At 36.7% G+C, this 18,830-nt stretch overlaps 1 protein-coding gene and 1 non-coding gene across 2 annotated transcripts; one reads left to right on the forward strand and one right to left on the reverse strand.

The window, feature by feature from the left end:
• Positions 1–13,990: 13,990 nt before the first annotated feature.
• Positions 13,991–18,212, forward strand: LOC118047542 (uncharacterized). The gene is made up of 12 exons (XM_035056873.2): positions 13,991–14,182; positions 15,068–15,181; positions 15,416–15,526; positions 15,625–15,687; positions 15,812–15,925; positions 16,019–16,168; positions 16,490–16,567; positions 16,645–16,866; positions 16,948–17,034; positions 17,105–17,224; positions 17,619–17,711; positions 17,844–18,212. Exons 1-12 carry the CDS (start codon positions 14,051–14,053, stop codon positions 17,901–17,903), a joined length of 1,344 nt encoding a protein of 447 aa, XP_034912764.1. The 5' UTR covers positions 13,991–14,050; the 3' UTR covers positions 17,904–18,212.
• A 170-nt stretch (positions 18,213–18,382) lies between these two features.
• Positions 18,383–18,455, reverse strand: TRNAF-GAA (transfer RNA phenylalanine (anticodon GAA)). Its single transcript has one exon. It is a non-coding gene; the product is annotated as a tRNA-Phe (tRNA).
• Between the last annotated feature and the right edge of the window lie 375 nt (positions 18,456–18,830).

Consider the following 18,830-nt stretch of genomic DNA (forward strand, 5'->3'; position numbering starts at 1 on the left):
TCTTCAGGGGAGTGTAGCTTACCTAAGGCTCCTCAGATTCCAACCAGAGACTCCCCTGCCCGTTTTAATTGGGTTAATGAAGGTACTCACCCTCAATATCCTTTACGTAGACCAAAACGAGAGTTTCCAATTTTTGAGGGGGATGATGTTCTTAAGTGGATTTATAAGTGTAACCAATACTTTGATGTGGAAGAAATTGCTGAGCAAGATAAGCTCAAATTAGCTTCTTATTACCTAGATGGAATGGCCCTATGTTGGCATCAAAATTACATGAGAAGCTTGGGAGGACAAGTAGTGTCCTGGTCTGAATATGTGGAAGCATTATGCTGCCGGTTTGGGGGGGAGAAAAATCCTTTAGAGGAGCTCATTGAACTTAAGCAGAAAAATGACTTAGAAACCTATATCAAGGATTTCGATATCCTCTGGAATCGCTCCAAAATTTCTGAGAAAAATGCATTAGTCTTTTTCATAGGAGGGTTGGATGTAGAAGTTAAGAACATGATTAAAATGTTTGAGCCAAAGTCCTTAAAGCAAGCTTATACCTTAGCTAGGTTACAAGATAACACTCTCACCCATAGACGATATGGCTCCAACCCTATCAAACAGACTTATCAACCCACCACACATGCTTACCAAAGCAACCATGCTACCTCTGCCAGCTACAACAAAAATTTCCCAGCAGGATTTCCAAGTGTGGGTCTTAAACCACCACAAACAGGCCTCTTACTGAAACCTTCACCTCCTTACAACCCCAACAATACCCAAAGAACCACCAGACCCATTAGAAACAGAGATTTGGATGAGAGGAGAGCTAAGGGCCTTTGTTTTTGGTGTGATGAGAAGTTTATTCCAGGACATAGGTGCCAGAACAAGAAACTGTATTCCTTATGTATTATGGATGAAATGGGGGAAAGTAGTGAAGATGAGAGAGCTGCGGACTTAACCCATGACACTTAAAGCCCTCATATATCCCTCAATGCCTTAGAAGGAGTAACTGGCCTCAACACCTTACGGGTCACAGGCAGGGTTGAAAACCAGCCTCTGGTTATCTTAGTAGACTCAGGAAGTACACACAATTTCATCAGCAATCACGTAGTAGACAGGTTGCATTGTAATCCTACAAACATTAAGACTCTCACAGTGCAGGTAGCTGATGGGGGGATCCTCCCTTGCACTTCTGTGTGTAACAGTTTCCAATGGTCCATCCAGGGAATTGATTTTGTAGCCGATGTGTTTACATTGGACCTCAAAAATTATGATATGATATTGGGCATTCAATGGTTGGCCACATTAAAAACCATTGTATGTAACTATGAAGAGATGTAGATGGCATTCCTATGGCAAGGGCAAGAGGTTTTTATCAAAGGACATGATCCAATACCTATGGAAACTGTCAGACTAAAGCAGCTTAATGGTTTGTTATGTAGTACTAGTCTGGTTTCTGAAATTAATCTATGCAGCCTACGCTCTATTAACATTCAGGAATAGGAAGACAACCCACCTTCAACTGGGGTACAGAGTAGCCTGACCAACAACACAGCTTTCACCAATCTACAGGCTGAATACCAGGATTTATTTGAAGAGCCAAAGGACTTGCCTCCTCCTCGCAGTCATAACCACAGTATACCTCTTAAGGAAGGCTCTAATCCAGTCAATCTCAGGCCATATCGACACTCTAGTCTACAAAAGGATGTGGTAGAACACATGGTTAAAGAAATGCTGAGCTCAGGAACCATTCAACATAGCCACAGTCCCTTCTCTTCACCAGTCGTCCTAGTCAAGAAGAAGGATGGCTCTTGGAGATTATGCATCGACTACAAGGCTCTAAACCGACTCACCATCAAAGATAAGTTCCCTATTCCCTTAATAGATGAACTCCTAGAAGAATTGATGGGTGCCTCAGTTTTTTCTAAGATTGATCTCAGATCTGGTTACCACCAGATCCGAATGGCTCCTGAAGACATTTATAAAACTGCATTCAAGACACACAATGGGCACTATGAATTTTTAGTCATGCCTTTCGGCTTGACTAATGCCCCTGCCACCTTTCAAAGCCTCATGAATGAATTATTTCGGGACCAGCTGAGGAAGTTCATCCTAGTCTTCTTCGATGACATCCTCATTTACAGCACATCCATGACAGAGCACCTAGGCCATCTCAGGACAGTTTTCTCAATTCTATAGTCTAACTTGTTGTATGCCAAGGCTAGCAAGTGTGTTTTTTGCAGCCCCCAAGTTGAGTATCTTGGCCATGTTATATCAGCAACAGGAGTGGCAACTGACCCCCATAAAATCAAGGCTATCTTGGATTGGCCTCTCCCTTGCAACATTAAACAACTCGGGGATTCTTGGGTCTCACAGGGTACTATAGAAAGTTTGTTAAGGGGTATGGTATCATCTGCAAACCCTTAACCCAGCTGCTGAAGAAGGATGCATACAAATGGACTGAGGAAGCCACTTCAGCATTCCATCACCTGAAGCATGTGATGACTCAACCTCCTGTACTGGCACTACCAAATTTAACTCAACAGTTCATCATAGAAACCGATGCTAGCAGCAGAGGAATAGGAGCAGTCCTCATGCAAGCAGGACACCCAATTGCATTCATTAGTAAATCATTCGGGGTTAAACAACAAGGCCTTTCTACCTACGAAAGGGAACTACTTGCTATCTTACTTGCAGTTACTAAATGGCGACATTACTTATGGGGTCAACACTTTATTATACGTACTGATCATCTTAGTCTCAAATATCTGTTGGAACAGAAGGTGACATGCCCTTCACAGCATGTGTGGCTCGCCAAGCTTCTTGGGTTTGATTATGAGATTGAATTCAAGAAGGGCAGGGACAATGTGGTTGCTGATGCTCTCTCTAGGGTATCCTGTGGAACTCTCAGCACCCTGGCCATTTCTTCCCTGTCCACGACCTTGATGGAGTCCATCAAACAATCCTGGCAGAGTGACCAAGCTATACAGCTTCTCATTCAAGAAATAACTCGACAGCCTAACTCTCATCCTCACTACTCTTGGGTCAACCAGCTCCTATGCAGGAAGGGTAAGCTGGTGGTTGGCAGACATGGACCTCTTCAAACTCAAATCATTTCTCTATATCATGATTCAGCTGCTGGAGGCCACTCAGGTGCTATTGTAACAGCAAAACGTGTTGCCCAGGGGTTCTATTGGAAGGGCCAACAAAAGCATGTTCGACAGTACATCAGGGAATGCCCTATTTGCCAGCAAAATAAATCTGAGAACACACGTTCTCCTGGGTTGCTGCAACCCTTTCCTATTCCTACAGCTCCTTTTATTGATATTAGTATGGATTTTGTGGAAGGACTCCCTAAATCTGAAGGGCGAGAGGTTATCTTCGTGGTGGTGGATCGGTTTAGTAAGTATGCCCATTTTATGGCCCTTCCTCACCCCTACACTGCTTGTTCTGTAGCTCGAGTGTTTGTCGACAATGTATACAAGTTACATGGGTTCCCAGCCACCATTGTTAGCGACATAGACACTGTCTTTCTCAGCCTATTCTGGAGGGAATTGTTTGCTAGGCAAGGCGTCAAGTTATGCTATTCTACAGCCTACCACCCCCAATCAGATGGCCAGACAGAGGTGGTCAACAAATGTCTCGAAAACTACCTACGTTGCATGACAGGTACGTCCCCTACTCAGTGGCTTCAATGGCTTCCCCTTGCGGAATGGTGGTACAACACCAATTACCATACAGCCACCAAATCCACCCCCTACGAAATCCTTTACGGGTACCCCCCTCCTCTACACATTCCTTACCTTCCCAAAGACTCCCCAGTTGACGCAGTAGACAATTTCCTATGTAAAAGGGAACACATTCTACATTCAGTCAAACAGAACCTACAGCATGCTCAGCATCGAATGATTCAACTTGCAAACAAACACAGAAGTGAACGCCAATTTTCTGTTGGTGATCTAGTCTACCTCAAACTACAGCCATATCGACAGAAGACCCTAGGCCACAGGCAATCTCAAAAATTGGCTTCAAAATACTATGGCCCATACGAAGTAATTGCAAAAATTGGCACAGTGGCCTATAAATTAAAGTTACCTACCTCTGCCTCAATCCACCCGGTGTTTCATGTCTCCTTGTTGAAGAAGAAGGTGGGCAATCGGGAAGTCCTTACCACCTTGCCTGCCCTGCCAACAGAACCTCTTCTCCTACCACAGGCTATCCTCGATCGCAGGATGGTCAAGAAGAATCTACGGGCAGCCACTCAACTCCTCGTTCATTGGACTGGTCTTACACCTGCTGAAGCCACTTGGGAGTTTTCAGACGAGTTGAGCCTCCGTTTTCCCCAATTTGACCTTGAGGACAAGGTCCAGCTGAAGAAGGGGCAATTGTTGCAGGCCAACAATGAGCTCTAGGTTCACACGGGGGAAATTCAAAGTTTAAAAGCAATTGTTAAAACGGTGTGTTTTGAATAAGTCATTAAGTCCAAAACGGTGCGTTTTATAGAGTTTATAATTTTGTTACAATTCAGTTAAAAGTCACGTGGAAATGAGAAGGAGCACGAGCTGGTTGTTAGGCTCCACTGTATATATAAACCATTCTGTTACAACAGAAAGTTATGAAATAATACTGATACATTTCCAAATTCTCTCGATCACCTCCCACGTTTCCTCTGTGTTCACCTGCAACTTCTTCTTCTTCTTCTCATCGTCTTCTTCCCTGGTACTTCAGTCCTCTTGTTCTCATACCCCTTCTCTTAACTTCATTGATCTATCACTGAATCACCAAGTAACTGCTCCACATATCAACCTAATAAGTTGGTTTGTAAAATCTTTATCTCCCACTTCAAATCTTCTTTGTAGAGCCCAAAATATTTTATGTAACTATAGAAATTAAATAGTACATGATTTTCACAGATTCAACATCTTTTTTTTTCCCATGCTCTTAATGAAGATGTTGAATCTGTGAAATGTTTTCTTTTATAAATTGGTATAAAATTTATGAGTTCAGAAGCAAAGTTTAAGTTAGAGATATTAGAAAATTTAATTCTATGCAGACATACACAAACAGTCAAAACCTAGCCGATGCTTCAAGATTCAGCAAGCAAAACGATCATACCACAAACTAAATTTGTTATTTCTTGAAACATATTTATGATCAATAGATCTTCATCAATTAGGTAAATTCTAAACACTACCAGAAAAATACTGAATACAAATAAAAACATTAATAAAATTTTTATATCAGTATATTATAGAAACTTTACACTGCAATCTTATGTAATGCAACTTAACTTTTCTTATTCATTTGTTTTAACATTTATACAGTCTAGGAGTCTTAATTGCAGGATTCAAATATGTGTAACGGAAAGATAATTACAATCAGAATTGATAACAATATTTCAAACTAATCATATTATTACGGAGAGCACACAATCTGGCACTTATCATGGTAACAGTTGCGATTGACTTGGCAAGAGTTTAACTTCATCAGATTCCTTGATACGCCCCTGCAAGAACAGGCTACCATCGGATAGGTCGATCTTGTCACATAAGTATTCTGTTCGTTGCCGGGAGAGAGGCTTGGTGAGCAGATCTGCTAGCTGATCAGTGGTGTGAACATGTTGAACATTAAGAATATTTTTCGCAACCAAATCTCTCACAAAGTGAATATCAATTTGTATGTGTTTCATCCGAGAGTGCTGGATAGGATTGAAACTTAAGTGTGTTGCCCCCAAATTATCACATAGGAGCAAAGGTGGTTGTGATAGAGAAAACTTAAGTTCTTGAAGTAGAGAGAGTACCCACACTCTCTCAGCAGCAGCCGTTGCCAAGGCCCTATATTCAGCTTCAGTTGACGATCGTGCGATAGCACGTTGCTTTTTAGAACTCCAGGAAATTGGTGTGTGACCAAGGAATAGCATATAAGCTGAAGTTGATTTTCTGTCATCAAGACTTCCAGCCCAATCAGCATTCGAGAAACAAGTTAATGTGCTGCTTAAAGCTTTGTCGATGGTAACTCCATGAAATATTGTGTTCTTCAGATAAAGCAACAGTCTTTTTGTTGCTATTCAATGAGTCTGCTTAGGATGATGCATAAACTGAGAGAGTTTATTGACAGCAAAACTGATGCCAGGTCGAGTGAGGGACAGGTATTGCAAGCGCCAATAACTTTGCAATATTCAGTAGAGTCAATAGATGCAGAACCATCATCCAACTGTAAAGAAACCGATGATGAGAGAGGCGTGGCAACATCGCGAGCACCATCCATACTGGTTTTGGCAAGTAAATCTCGGATATATTTGTGTTGAGATAGAAATAAACCAGCTGCAATAGGAATAACCTCAACACCAAGAAAGAAATGCAAAGACCTCAAGTCTTTGATGGAAAATTTCCTGCTAAGATGATCAATAATGCTTCCAACAAAATTTGTGTTATTGCCTGTGATAATTAGATCATCAACATATACTAGGCAATAGGCAAGAGTAGAACCATCATGAAACACGAATAGAGAGGAGTTTGATTTAGAATTTAGAAAACCAAATTCTGTTAAGGTATGCGTAAGGGCAGCAAACCAGGCACGAGGGGCCTGTTTTAGGCCTTAGATAGCCTTGGTGAGGCAGCAAACATAATCAGGATGATCAGAACTCCTGAAACTAGGGGGTTGTTTCATATAAACTGTTTTGGTGAGATGGCCATGAAGGAATGCGTTATTAACATCTAATTGGCGCAAAAGCCAGTGCTGCATCACAACAATGGTCAAAACAGTGCATATGGTTACTGACTTAACAACAGGACTGAATGTTTCTTTGTAATCTAGTCTGGGTCGCTGATTGAACCCTTTGGCTACTAGTCTAGCCTTAAACCGATCAACAGACCCATTAGCATGCCTCTTCACCTGAAATACCCATTTACACCCAATAATATTACATCCAATTAGAGGAGGCACCAATTGTCAGGTATTATGACGCATCAAGGCAGTTAATTCGAAGGACATGGCCTCACGTCATCTAGAATTAGAAAGAGCAGCAACAACATTCAAGGGTTCTAAGGAGGATAGAATGGGGTGTTTGGTAACAAGGAATGATTTCTTAGGTTTATAAATGTCATTCATGGACCTAGTAATCATACTATGCATTCTCACAGTAGGATGTTCAGGGACAATTGAAGTAGATAATTTAAGGGAAGGATTGGGATTTAAAGGCAAAAGGGAATTGGAATTACTTACCTGGAGAGGAGACGGTGCAGAGGACGACCCATGCTCAAATGATTGCAAGACTTCGATACCCACATCCAGGGAAGTGCTGGGATGAGGTAAATCAAACTGTAGTTTGGATAAGGTGATGGGCACAGAAGAGCCTTGCTCAACCGATAGAGAAGAAAAAGAACTATGATGACCGAACTGATGAAAGGGGAAAGTGCTTTCATGAAAAATGACGTGGCGTGATGTGAAAATTCTGTTGGTAGACCGCTCAAGGCACAAATAAGCATTTTGGGATAAGCTGTAACCTATGAAGACACATGATTTGACTTTCGGTTCAAGTTTGTGTTTATTGTATGGGCGGGTTAATGGATAACAGAGACAACCAAATTGTTTGAGTTTGAGATAGTTGGGTTTTTGATTGAATAATTTTTCAAATGGAGACTGATTATTCAAGGTGGTTGTGGGCATGCGATTTATAAGATAGGCAGCAGTTTGAAATGCGCAGGGCCAATAATTAAGGGGCATGTGAGCATCAGTGAGCAAGGTAAGACCAATTTCAACAAGATGGCGATGTCGCCTTTCAGACAAACCATTTTGTTGAGGGGTATGAGGGGCAGTAGTATAGTGACTAATGCCATGAACTGAAAGATAATTTTTGAGACCAATATATTCCCCGCCATTATTAGAATAGAGACTTTTTATTTTTGTGTTGAAACGATTTTCCACAAGATTGCGAAATTGGGGGAAAATGGTTTGAACATTTGATTTTTGAGTCATGGGATAAAACCAAATATATTTAGTATAATGGTCAACAAAAATAACATAAGATTTAAATCCATTAATGCCAAGATCATGGGATGGGCCCCAAACATCCGTGTAAATCAGTTCAATAGGAGTAGTGCTGGTAAGACCATGAGTACTAAATGATTGACGATGAGCTTTGTTTTGAGAGCATGAAGTACACAAAGAAGAACTGCTAGTTTTATTAGTAGGTAAAGAAAAAGCATGAATGAGATGATTAACCAATTTAGGAGATGGATGACCAAGATATTTGTGCCATCCATCAGATGTTGTGTGTTCATGAACATAGGCAATAATATTTGTCTTGTTGGATGGTAGATGCTCTGGAAATGGGTACACTCCATCTTTACATTCGCCTTTGAGTAGGAGCGCCCCCGTGATCTGATCCTTCACCAAAAAATAAGTAGGGTGAAATTCAATGTAAACATTGTTATGCTTGGTAAAATGATGAACAGATATAAGATTTTTATGAATGGTTGGAACGCAAAGAGTGTCACGTAAATGAAAGACATGATTGGATGATTTTAGAGATAACGACCCAATATGAGATATAGGCAAACCTGATCCATCCCCAATTACAACTTCATCAGTACCATCATATTCAGAATTAATCGTCAAATTGGAGAGATCAGTGGTCATATTGTGAGATGCTGCTGAGTCAACTAGCCACTTCTGATTTTTGGATTGAGGAGAAGCTGCACAATTTGCGGAGAAATCAGAACCAGACATTTGTGGGCATTGTTTAGTTGTATGACCCAGTTGATCACACAATTGACATTTTGGTTTAAACCTTCTGTGACCTGAATTAAAGTATCCATTTCGGTGAGCCCCATTATGTCCACGTGGAGTGGCAAAAGAGACCGGAGGACGCCATTTGGACTGTCTGGAATTTGAAGAAGACTGAGAGCTCCAGCGATTAGAATAATTGGCAGTGGGAACAAATGAATTTGTGGATTGGTGCTCCAGCCGCCGAAGATAATTTTCATGGCTAACAAGAAGATCATGAATTTCTTCAAACTTCAGAGATGTTTCTCGAGCACGAATGGGTGCTACAATTTCTCTGAATTCAATACCCAATCCATTGAGTATGTAGAGAGTTAGGTCATTGTCTGAAACAGGACAATCGATGACAGCGAGCTCATCAACAATTACTTTAATACTTTGAAGAAATTCGGTAACTGGACGAGACCCATGTGTGCTCAAGGTCAAGTTTTCCTTAAGCTGCATAACACGCGTTCTTGATTTGCCAGCATATAACCGGGTAAGTGTTGTCCAGGCCTCATTTGATGTTTTGTAGGCAGAGAGAAGGGGGGTTATAGTGGTGGAGGTGGAGACGAGAATAGCATGTAAAATAAGTTTATCTTGGCGAATCCAGTGGGAATTCGCGGCTTTAGATGCAATGAGGTTTTGTGCATCAATAACAGGGCATTTGTGTGTACCTGTTACACAATCAATAATATCATAGCCAATGAGCAATGCTTCAAATTGAGCACGCCACTAAGGAAAGGTAGAGGGAGTGAGTTTTTCATTGATGGTGGTGGCAGCATTGATGGTGATAATGGGTGAGAATGTTGAATCGGTGGAAGGTGCAGTGGAAGTTGCCATTTGCAGGAAGCAGTGGAAGGACAGTGGAAGGGATGAATACTCGTTAGAGATTTTCCTGCTCTGATACCATATAGAAACTTTACACTGCAATCTTATGTAATGCAACTTAACTTTTCTTATTCATTTGTTTTAACATTTATACAGTCTAGGAATCTTAATTGCAGGATTCAAATATGTGTAACGAAAAGATAATTACAATCAGAATTGATAGCAATATTTCAAACTAATCCTATGATTACGGAGAGCACACAATCTGGCACTTATCATGGTAACAGCTGCGATTGACTTGGCAAGAGTTTAACTTCATCAGATTTCTTGATATATATTACGGTGATATTTATCAGCTGAATTCTTTAATCACTAACTTCATCAGTAAACACTAACAGAAATATATCATCCATATATACTAGAAAATCACAATAGAAAAACATTTGTTGTAGGTTTAAACAACAAACACAAGCAACTAACAACAAAAGATTTTACCTGGGGCCATTCTCACCGAAAAAGGGCTGATTATTCTTTATTTAGGTTTGAGCTTCATACTACTCTTATATATCATCTCTGAATATAACTTCTTGAGAAAGGAAAACAAAAACCTTAGTGCCAGGCATGATAATGGGGTCTGCAGAAATCCATTTTCATGAGTGAACGAGAAGAATTAGGCTTTATTACTTCAATAGAGCAACAATTAAGTTCTCACCATTAACATAAATTTTGACAGGCTTGAACAATCTGCTTTGCACCAGCCAGGATATATTCTCATCACTTTCTTTCCTGGTATTGTTTCCAATTGTTGAAGAAGATTAATGGGCATAAAAATACCTTTGCTTGAGTGCATAGCATAAACACAGTTCTTCATTCGATCGTGGCTGAATCAGATTTGTTAAAACAAGTGCTTACGCAAAAAGGAAGGCATAAATGTAGATAAAATCAGTGTTGAATCCCGTCAAGGTATGGTGTCTACTTTAATTACAATGCTATTGGGCTTTTTTATGACATCTTGAAATAAATGTCATGCAAAATATAGCTACGAAAGAGTTCAAAACAACAACAATCAAACTTATTTATTATCAAAACAACTTAGGCTCTGTTTATTTGTTGGAAAGTGGTTTTCTTGGAAAGTGAATTTCAGGAAAATGAATTATTTTTCGATATTTGGTAGTGTTATGGAAAATGAACTGGAAAACACTTTCCAGTGTTTAGTTATGTCATGAAAAATGAACTGAAAAATAATTTATTAATGAATTAATTTTTTTTTCAAGTTTATCTAAATATATATAAAATATTTAATATAAATATTTAATCACTTACAATAAAAAAATAAAATCTAAAAAGTGTAATGATGAATTTTTTTTATTATATCTTATATTTATATATAGCTTATTTTATAAAATATAACTATATATTATTTTTTTTTAAATCTTATTTTCATTTTATATTTTATATTCTCGTCTCCCTCTTATCATTTATCCTCCATGTGAATAAAAATTTTCACTATTCTATTTGTTACTAGCAAAGCACTAGGAAATAACAAAGCACTAGGAAATTAAAAAAAAACAAAACAAAACAAGGAAAATGAAATACAATAAGAAAAAGGTTGCAAGTCTTCAAGAGATAAAGTGTGAGGATGAGGTGCACGTGGTCCAGTGATTGGTGAAAAAATCCCTGTTTTGCTTGTCACAAGAGAAGAAAACAACACGTTTTATTTTGGTAAACAAAAGAAAGTGTTTTCCTTGGAATAAGAAAATGAAAACACTTTTATGCGGCAAATCATTATTCTTTTCTTTGATTTGAATTGAGTTTTCCTATAACAACTTTCTTTATGTTTACTAAACATAAAAAAAGTGAAGAAAATAGTTTTTAAAAAAATAAATTTCTAGAAACAAACAAGGCCTTAGTTAATTAACCGGCTGACCATCTATAAAACCAGGTTTTTAGAATATTTTTTATAAAATTTTAACCAGGTATAAAAATAAAACTAAAAAGTGTGTTATTTTTCACTAACAAGCTGGTTGATTTCACTCATCTAGATTTCTTTATAAGTTTAGATATGTTAATTCAATTTATAAACATACATGCAAAATGTTTCACGATCATAGATAAGGAGGCAAAACTTGAAAATTCAATCATAAAGAAAAAAAAAAATCTACCCAACTCACTCATTTTTTTCTACAGGTAGAATATTACTAGATTTTTTGTCATGCTACACTACTGGTTAAATAATGTTTTTTTAAAAATGTAAAACAAATATAAAAGTATTTCTAACATGTATTTTAACATAGAAAAATAAATCAATAATGAATTAAAAATCTGATATATATTAGACGACACCCTTTTTTAAATACTAAAATGGTGATATATCAGATGAAATTTTTTTTTTTAATATTGAGATAGCGACATATTAGATCGATCCAAACTAATCCTATTAATTTACAAAACTAACATTCTAGGTCATGAGAACATGATAATCATATAGGAAAAAAAAAGCAATTTAAAAATATTAGGAAGCTTAATTTCCAATAAGCAAAAATATTGAAGGAATTTTTTTTAAAAAAAGACAAAAAATAATGGTGCGAGTCTACCTGTATAAACTCATTAAACTTGTGAATTGAGTTGTGAGAATAAGATTATCCCATAGAAAACAAAAAAAAAATTATGAAACCTAACTCTAAATCAACTCATTGTTGAAAGACAATTGAAAAAGAAAAAGATTTAAAAAGAGAGAGAGAAAAATAATCTAAGTCATCTAGGGTTAACTCGATAAACCCGTGACCCACATCATGAGATCAAGATAACTTAATATAGAGAAAATAAAAAAAAAAAATCATGAAACCTAATTATGAACTAATTAAACTTGTGACATGAGTAGTGAGAATAAAATTATCCATAGAAACAAAACAGTTATGAAGCCCAGCTCTAAAACAACTCATTTTAAAGGATAAAATCAAAAAATAAACTTTTGAAAAAATTCAAGTCAACTTAAGTTAACCCGATAAACCTACGACTCAGGTTATGAAACTAGAATAACTTGATAGAAAAAATATAAAAAAAATATCATGAAACCCAATCTCCAACCAACTAAATGTTGAAAGCCAATTAATAAAAGACTCAAAAAGCCTTAAGTGAACTCGGGTTAATTAAAAAATATAAACATAAAAAAACCATAAAATATTATTTTAATTAATAGTGTTTTTGTGAATGTAAAGTGAATTAGTCATACCTTTAATTGTTTTTAAAAATTAAATATATGAATAGTTCAAAGTAAATCTGAATTAAAATTATTAAAACAGGTACAAGAATGTGAGCCATACATAAGGATTAGCGATAACTAAGGCCCTTATAATTTCTAAAGAAAATATAAGGTCTTTTTTTATGATATAAATTAAATATTGAATTCTTAGACATAAAAAAACCTGTTAATTAAATTTTACTTTCGTTAAATTTTGCACCTCCCAGTATTCGGCACTTGACAATTTCAAGGGTCGATCGATTGAAAACAAATTTATCGTTATCATAACAATGTTATGCCATCCCAAAACAAAATGTGAAAAATAATAAATAAGTAAATAATTTTGAATTTTGAATTTTTTTTTGTTTGATTTGTTTTTTTTCATGTGGCTCTTTTTTTTTCGGTTTATTTTTGTTTAGTTTTTTTTTATTTTATAAAACTAAAACCAAACCTAATCAGTCAATTTTAAAAAAAAAATTTAATTAATTTTTTTTAGTACAATGTTTTTAAATTTTTTTCTGATTTTTTTAATTTAATTAATTTTTTAGTTTTTTTCTTTAAAGAAAAGTTACAACAAAAGCCTAAAACATTAAAAATATTTTGCGTGGTTACGAGTTTTATATGCAATTAAGGTTTTTTTTTTTTAAATACAATAGTTGTTTTTTAAGATATATTTTATTTAAAAATATATTAATATAAATTTTTTTATTTTTAAAAATTATATTAATATTAATATATTAAAATAATTTTAAATAAAATTTTAAATTTTCATAAATATCATTTAGAATATAATTACAAACAGCTTCAAAGACTTGTTTCCAGTAATTGATAATAGTAATGGGAGTTAATTATAAATTAGACCCTTAGTTTAGCAAAACTAATCGGTTAAATTAGTCATTATTGTGTCGGGAAATATTTATTTAATCCCTATATTCTTAAATCTATTTATTATTGAATCCATTTAGTGTATTTTATGTTTTAAAAGAAAATATTTTTTTTGAAACAAAATGTTTATTAAATTAAATATAGTCAATAATGATCAAAGTATTATTTAATATTTTTTATATCACAAAAATAAATTAAATTATTTTGATACAGTATCTAAATTATAATTAACGAATAAAACATCTTTTTCGATGGAAAAAAAAAATAAAAAAGCTCTATTGTTTTGTTAAGTCATTACACTGCTGCTACATTAACCTGCAGCAGCTCTGAGAGACTGGAACGAAGATGTGGACCTTATCCTGCGCCATTCCTGTTGCTTATCCTGCAAACTCCGTGAGAGTCTCCATGCCATCAGTTAAAGTTCCTTCAAGCTCTCAAATTTCATTTCAGCACAATGAAAGTCCTTTTGTTCCAGAGGTAATGAACCCAAAAACCCATTACTCCAATTTGCTCTCTTCTCTGTTTAGTTCAATAGAAAATGCGGCAAAGTAGTATAATAAAACTGAAAGTTTAGCCCTTTTCTGCTAGGACTAGAGAACCTTTACTTTCTTTGACTCGAAATGTTAGTTTTCAATAACCCAGTAGTTTAATCTGGTTGTTGCTCTGTTTGGTTGCATAGAAAGTGCTGGGAAATGAAAGACTTGGATTAAATTATGTTGTGGTTGTAGTTATCTCATTGTTTTAAAATGTTATGTTTGATGAGACAAAGACTGTATCTTTGGTTTATGAGAGATTGGAAAAAAGGAAGAAAGATCAATACAAATAAATTTATTGGTTTCCTATTTTCAATATAATGATTGGTTATTGGTCTTTTCTGAGGACAACGATTTTTGTTGCTGGGATATGTAGGAAATGACTAGAAATTAATATCTTCAATCAATTTCATGGTATTTTGGATATGGAGGGAAAGGTTTTCTGCCTGCGGGCTTATCATCAAGTGGTAAAACGGTGGGTAGGTCCAAGCTGCGGATTGTGTTCTGGCTTTCAAAAGATGAGAAAAACTTCCCATTAGATGCATCAAATGACTACAGGATCATCGGTCTACTCTACCTCAATTCACCATTTCTGAATTGAGACTTGGGATGAGCTACGTTTATTTTTCTCATGTGATTCCCACAATTTACTCAGCAGTCAAGCATTCATACTAAAATCCTCTACTACACTTTCTGATTTGGTATACTTATTACACCATCCATGAACTAGAATGCTTTCATTGTAGTTTTAGACATTCTATTTGCTTTCAATGTACTGCTTACTGTATGTGGTGACCACTGAATCTTGACCCATATGACTAATATGCAGGTTGTGAAAGCAGTAGACTCCTTGCATTCAGAGTTCAGAGCTGTGGATAATTTGGTGGCATGCAATACTTCTCGTGTTCTTAAAGCTTTCCAGAATGCTAGGCTTGGATCTCATGTAAGTTCAAAAACTATTTATATGAAACTTGCAAGATGATATTCAATGGTTATCAATAAAGTTTCAGGTTACCTTTAAGGTTTCTCATATGTGTCATACAGTGTAAAGACAAATAGCTGCTTTCCATGGCATAAGTACCTTTGGATGTGTGCTTACCTGTTTTCCTCTCTAAGAATGAATAAATATATTCACATATGGTGGTGTTTATATTTCCATACTTATGGTTATAACCAGCACTTCAGCGGGTCCACTGGCTATGGTCATGATGAAGCTGGTGGACGTGAAGCACTGGACCAAGCTTTTGCAGAGATTGTTGGGGCTGAATCTGCACTAGTTCGCTCACAGGTTTGCTCTATTTTCTATCTGTATCCTTGATTCTTAATGTTATTCTTTTTTAATCCAGTATGCTTTGTTAATTCTCTGCCCCTTTGGTCATTCATTAGTTTTTCTCAGGAACCCATGCTATTACCTGTGCGTTGTTTGCATTTTTGAGGCCAGGAGATGAGGTGAGCTGTTATTTTGAGGTTTTCTTCTCTTCAATTTCTGTTGGAAAGCCATGTCAGTAGTTTTATAATGTTCTCTGCTTTAATTGGCTTCCATAAGGCGGAGTTAGATTAATTTGATTGCCAGCTCTTGGCAGTTGCTGGTGCTCCTTATGACACCTTAGAGGAAGTTATTGGAAAGAGGGATTCCAATGGACTGGGTTCCCTGAAAGATTTTGGCGTGGAATACCGAGAAGTTCCTGTATGTCACTAATAGCAGAACTAAGCAAGTTTTTCTGTTCTTTTCTTTTTCAAATTTCATTTGCAAAAGTTTTCTTACATTATGATATCACAGCTTGCTGAAGATGGTGGACTTGACTGGGATTGTCTTATGCATGCTTTAAAGCCTCATACAAAATGTGCCCTCATTCAAAGGTCATGTGGTTATTCTTGGCGTCAAAGTTTAAGTGTAAATGAGATAGGGAGGGCTATAAAGATGATCAAGGTATGAACATAGAAATATGCAGTAATTGCTGAGGATCATGATCTGAAATTGTCAGTGAAGTTGGCTCATTTCAAAATGCTTTGTATTATGCATATGTGATCTGTATGCTTGCTGTGGTTTTACGTTGGTTTGAGTGGTAAAATTGTAAAATCGTGGAATTAGTTGCCTCTCCCTCCTTTATTCCTTTCAAGATCGGTGCTTGTTTATAGATCATGTAGTTAATAAATCAATGTGCTCTGTTACTCCTTTTTACACTGCTGTGTCATCTACTGTTTAACATTTTTCATTTTCATCAATGTCCCTTCAAATGCATACTTGAAGATGCAGAATCCTAATTGCTTGGTCATGGTGGATAATTGCTATGGTGAATTCGTTGAAAGCATTGAACCTCCAGCTGTGGTATGTGATGTAGCTTTCATCCTTTTGCTGAAGAAGGGTAGCTTTTTTATTTTTTTTCTTGGTTAATGGTGGGGCAGGGTGCAGATCTGATTGCAGGTAGTTTGATTAAAAATCCTGGCGGAACCATTGCACCATGTGGTGGATATATTGCAGGGAAGAAAAAATGGGTAGAAGCAGCAGCTGCTCGTCTCTCTGCGCCAGGGCTTGGGATAGATTGCGGCTCAACTCCTGGTGATGTAATGCGAGCTTATTTCCAGGGACTGTTCCTTTCACCTCAAATGGTTGGCGAGGCAATCAAGGTATTCAATTATGCATGTCCGTAGTTGCCATAATACTCTGTTGTGTTTGGTGGTGGGTTAATCGTTTCTTCTGTAATAAAGGGGGCTTTTCTAATCGCTGAAGTCATGGCATCTAAAGGATATAAAGTGCAGCCCCTACCTCGTGTCACCCGTCATGATACAGTCCAGGTTTGTTTTATTTTTTTGTTCTAAGCTCTTCTGAGATACTTTGGCAGCTGAAATTCTCGTTGATTTTCAGGCAGTGCAGCTTGGTAGCCGTGAGCTTCTCATCGCTTTCTGTGAGGCTGTTCAAAGAAGCTCCCCTGTAGCTTCATATACTAAACCAGTTGCAGGCTCGACTCCTGGATATGCATCAGAGGTACTGCCTGGCTGTATTTACGTTGAATTTTATACTACAATGCAGTTAAAAAGTTTTTTGAAGCTCAATGTGAGTGCTGCCTCTAGGGCAGTATGCTCTAGTCCTACGGCCAACTGCATGGGTTCCATCAATTCAAGTTCTCATTTTCGCCATCTTGATCACTTTACTAGATTAATAAAAGGATACATCTTTGTGTTTTTAATGTCGAGTGAAATACTCGAGGCAGTGGCTATACTGGTGTTGCACAAATGGATTTTGTCATATGGATTAGCTCAAGACAAGGGGAACTTTTTGTATATTGATAATTTCTTTATAATTTTGTGATTATTTTCTCGCTTGTAACTAGAATTTTAGTAGTTTTTCTGACATGAGTATCTCAAATATAATGTACCAGGTGATCTTCGCTGATGGAACCTTCATTGATGGGAGCACAAGTGAATTATCATGTGATGGGCCCCTAAGGGAGCCTTTTGCCGTATATTGCCAGGTACATACTCGGTTCACGCATCTCCATTCCCGCGAGTATTGATGCAATAAGGAAACGAGAAATGCACTGCAATCTTAACACCCATATTTTATTGTTAGTAGATTTCTGAATCCAGTTTTTCCATTGATGCAGGGGGGGACCCACTGGACTCAGTGGGGCCTTGTTCTAGGAGAAGTTTTGAAGCACATCTGATCCCATTTTGATTTTTGTCCCAACAAGAGATGACAAAGTAGTTTCGGTTAAACTTTATAGCTGAATGGTCTATCGATCATCATCGTCAGAATTGCTTGCATGCGCATACTGGTGTAATTTAGCAGAAGCAATTCAATTTTGCTCTTCAACTGCCAAGTATTGGAGAGGACTCCAAGAGACATTGATGTGATTGATGTAGCTTGACTTACTCGTTATCATAGATTTGAGATACTCATGTGATTTCTGTCTGCAGATCCGTGCAGCTGCTTCATTTTAACAAAATGGTTCACCTTTGATAGACCATAGAAATTGAGTCGAAACCACCTGTTGTGTAGAAACAAGATGCTTGTCTGCTCAAACTCTGTGATTGTGAAACAACTCCCAAAATCATCGATATCATTTAGGAAGATAAATCGTACTCCTCGATTATGAAACAATCCAAGATAAATCATAAACAGGAGAAAAAAGAGTAAAAAAAATGCGGTGAGCGTGGATCGAACACGCGACCTTCAGATCTTCAGTCTGACGCTCTCCCAACTGAGCTATCCCCGCCTCTTCCTTTCTTCTTCTGATAGAATATATAACATTATTAAATTACAACCACGTCAACTAGTTCGTGGGATCAACCGGGGGTGTCCATGTCCATCATCTTGACCGTCCAATTACATTTTCGTTATCACGCATGCTTAATGCTTACTACTTACTATATTAATAATACCTTGCATTCGGGAAAATCAAATACCAGAATTTTAAACTTCTCTTCTTTTTAAAAATATTTTTACTTGAAAATAAATAAAAATAAATTTTTTTAGATTTTTTTATTTATGATATAACACATCAAAACCATTAAAAAAACAAAAAATAATTAATTTTCATGTTTTTTTATACTAGAATACTGTTAAAAGACATACAAACACAACCCTGTAA

Source organism: Populus alba, chromosome 11 (assembly GCF_005239225.2).
Source record: "Populus alba chromosome 11, ASM523922v2, whole genome shotgun sequence".
Classification (NCBI taxonomy): domain Eukaryota; kingdom Viridiplantae; phylum Streptophyta; class Magnoliopsida; order Malpighiales; family Salicaceae; genus Populus; species Populus alba.

Coding starts and splice junctions, on each gene's coding strand:
- LOC118047542 (XM_035056873.2), top strand. CDS start 14,051: ATGTGGACCTTATCCTGCGCCATTCCTGTTGCTTATCCTGCAAACTCC. Junction 15,182..15,415: donor ATGCTAGGCTTGGATCTCAT/GTAAGTTCAAAA, acceptor GGTTATAACCAG/CACTTCAGCGGGTCCACTGG. Junction 17,035..17,104: donor CCCGTCATGATACAGTCCAG/GTTTGTTTTATT, acceptor GTTGATTTTCAG/GCAGTGCAGCTTGGTAGCCG.